At 50.0% G+C, this 2853-nt stretch overlaps 2 protein-coding genes across 2 annotated transcripts in view; one reads left to right on the top strand and one right to left on the bottom strand.

The window, feature by feature from the left end:
* Positions 1-1105, top strand: part of LOC144610277 (matrix metalloproteinase-21-like) — a 20151-nt gene extending 19046 nt beyond the window's left edge. Inside the window, exon 9 of the mRNA XM_078428867.1 lies at positions 986-1105. Coding sequence (XP_078284993.1) covers positions 986-1105 — 120 coding nt within the window. The remainder of the gene's footprint in view (positions 1-985) is intronic.
* Positions 1-2853, bottom strand: part of LOC144610306 (triacylglycerol hydrolase DDHD2-like) — a 200481-nt gene that overhangs the window by 77388 nt on the left and 120240 nt on the right. The window lies entirely within an intron of this gene.

The following is a 2853-nucleotide window of genomic DNA, read 5'->3' on the forward strand; positions in this document are numbered from 1 at the left end:
ACTCTGACAATGGAGGAGACCGAGGACAGAAAGGTCAGTGTGGGAATGGGTAGGAGAATTAAAATGTTTAGCAACGAGCTGATCTCCCATCCACATTGCAAAGCCGTGCAGGTTTGTAGGTTAATTGGCTCCAGTAAAAATTGTAAATTATCCCCAGTGTGCAGGATAGTGCTACTGTAGGGGATCGCTGGTCGGCGCGGATTCACAAGTTCACAAGTTATAGCAGCAGAACAAGGCCATTCGGCCCATCAGGTCTACGCCGCCATTCAATCGTGGCTGATCTCTGCCCCCTAAGTCAGAGGCAGGAAACATGTTCCCAATGTGGACACGTTAGAGGCAGGAAACATGTTCCCAATGTTGGGGGAGTCCAGAACAAGGGGCCACAGTTTAAGAATAAGGGGTAGGCCATTTAGAACAGATGAGGAAAAACTTTTTCAGTCAGAGAGTTGTGAATCTGTGGAATTCTCTGCCTCAGAAGGCAGTGGAGGCCAATTCTCTGAATGCATTCAAGAGAGAGCTAGATAGAGCTCTTAAGGATAGCGGAGTCAGGGGGTATGGGGAGAAGGCAGGAACGGGGTACTGATTGATAATGATCAGCCATGATCACATTGAATGGCGGTGCTGGCTCGAAGGGTCGAATGCACCTATTGTCTATTGTCTATTGTCTAACCCCATTTTCCTGCCTTCTCCCCACTTGTTGTGCCAAAGTGCCTGTTCCCACATTGTATCTCTGAACAAAACTAAACGACTGAACCATTTTTCAATCCACATTTAGGAAATAAAACTTTTCAGAACGAGTAGATGCAAGGTGGATTAAAGACACGCTCAAACACATGCTCTGCCAAGGCAGGCTGTCTCGCGTTCAGTTCAACAGGTGGCACGGCTTCTCTAAATGATGTAAACCTCCTTCGGTCCCCTCCCTCCCCATCCGCCTCCAGGGCTGAGCAGACCGTGGCTGGGGACAGGATTTGCACTGTTGCCTCAGTCACTCAGCCCACGACGGGCAGCCTTGGACACGGTGGTGTCTGGCTTCCCCAATTACCAGTGGCAACACAGCACGGATTGCAACCCCAGCCAAGCTTCCCCAGCTGACTGGAGCCGCTAGTTGAGTGGCATCCCTCCTTCATCCAACCTCCCTTCATTGATTTCCTACAAATTGGCGAGAGGGAGAGAGAGAGAGAGAGAGAGAGTACCATTCATGCAGCTCCTGAATGTGTCTTTCACGTAATCCCATCTCCGCCACCCCGAACCCCCTCCCAGAGCTCAAACCATGGACCAGTGAAGCAGAGACAAGAGCCGTTCTATTCTCCATTCACTGGAGAAGAATAAAAGGTATTCTCATGCTGACTTCTCAAAGCCTGAACTCCTAGAACCGTCCCAGATCGTGGAGGTCGTCAGATCTTTAGTCCTTGTACTAAGTCCACTGGCTACCCATCCCCCAGAGAATCCAGTACAAAATCCTCCTCATGACCTACAAAGCCCTCCATAACCTGGCCCCATCCTACCTGACTGACCTCCTCCACAGGCACACTCCCACCTGCACCCTCCGCTCTGCTGCTGCCAATCTCATATCCCCCCCCCCCATCCGGACCAAACTCAGATCCTGGGGGGACAGGGCTTTCTCCATCGCTGCTCCCACCCTATGGAACTCACTACCCCAAACCGTCAGAGACTCCTCCTCACTCACCACATTCAAAACATCACTGAAGTCTCACCTGTTCAGTACTGCCTTCAACCACTGAAGGTCACCTCACCTTCTGTCTCCTTTCTCTGTTCGTTTACTTATTTATCTATTTATTCACTTCCCTATGTTCTTTAAATCCCTGTAAAGCGTCTTTGAGTGTATGAAAAGCGCTATATAAATGTAATGCATTATTATTATTATTATTATTATTATTAAATCTCGCCCTGAGTAACTCAACGGATCAGGCAGCATCTCTGAAGAACATGGATAGGCGACGTTTCGGGTCAATTGGTCAGAATGTCTACCCATGTTATCTATCCGTGTTCTCCAGAGATGCTGCCTGACCCGCTGAGTTGCTCCAGCACTTTGTGTCCTTTTTTTGAGAGCAATACGCTCTCTGCCTGAGGATCTCAGCGGGTCAAGTACTTGGGTTGAGGGAACCTGCATCCAATCCAAGGTATTGATCCAATCCAAGGTATCGATCCTTGGGGCGGCACGGTGGCGCAGCGGTAGAGTTGCTGCGTTACAGCGAATGCAGCGCCGGAGACTCAGGTTCGATCCTGACTACGGGCGCCGTCAGTACGGAGTTTGTACGTTCTCCCCGTGATCTGCGTGGGTTTTCACCCAGGTCTTCGGTTTCCTCCCACACTCCAAAGACGTGCAGGTATGTAGGTTAATTGACTGGTGTAAATGTAAAAATTGTCCCAAGTGTGTGTAGGATGGTGTTAATGTGCGGGGATCGCTGGGCGGCGCGGACCCGGTGGGCCGAAGGGCCTGTTTCCGCGCTGTATCTCTAAATCTAAATAAATCTAAAGCATCAATAATACTCTTTACCCACAGATGCTGCTCGACCCACTGCATTCCTCCGGCAGATAACTTGTTGCTGCCACTTTGTGCTTTTCATGCGTCCTCTTGTGACAAAATAAAACAGAACAAAATAAAACAAGATGGAAAATTGAACTTACACTCAGTTCGAAGATGGACGCAAAGTGCTGGAGTAACTCAGCGGGCCAGGCAGCATCTCCGGAGAAAAAGGATGGGTGATGTTTTGGGTAGGGACTCTTCTTCAGACTGAAAGTGGTGGGGGGGGGGGGGGGGGGGGGGAGGTGAAGAGCTGGAGGCGAGAAAAGACCAGGACCAGTCAGGACCAGCTATGAATGACCTCAGGT

Source organism: Rhinoraja longicauda, chromosome 36, assembly GCF_053455715.1.
Source record: "Rhinoraja longicauda isolate Sanriku21f chromosome 36, sRhiLon1.1, whole genome shotgun sequence".
NCBI lineage: Eukaryota > Metazoa > Chordata > Chondrichthyes > Rajiformes > Arhynchobatidae > Rhinoraja > Rhinoraja longicauda.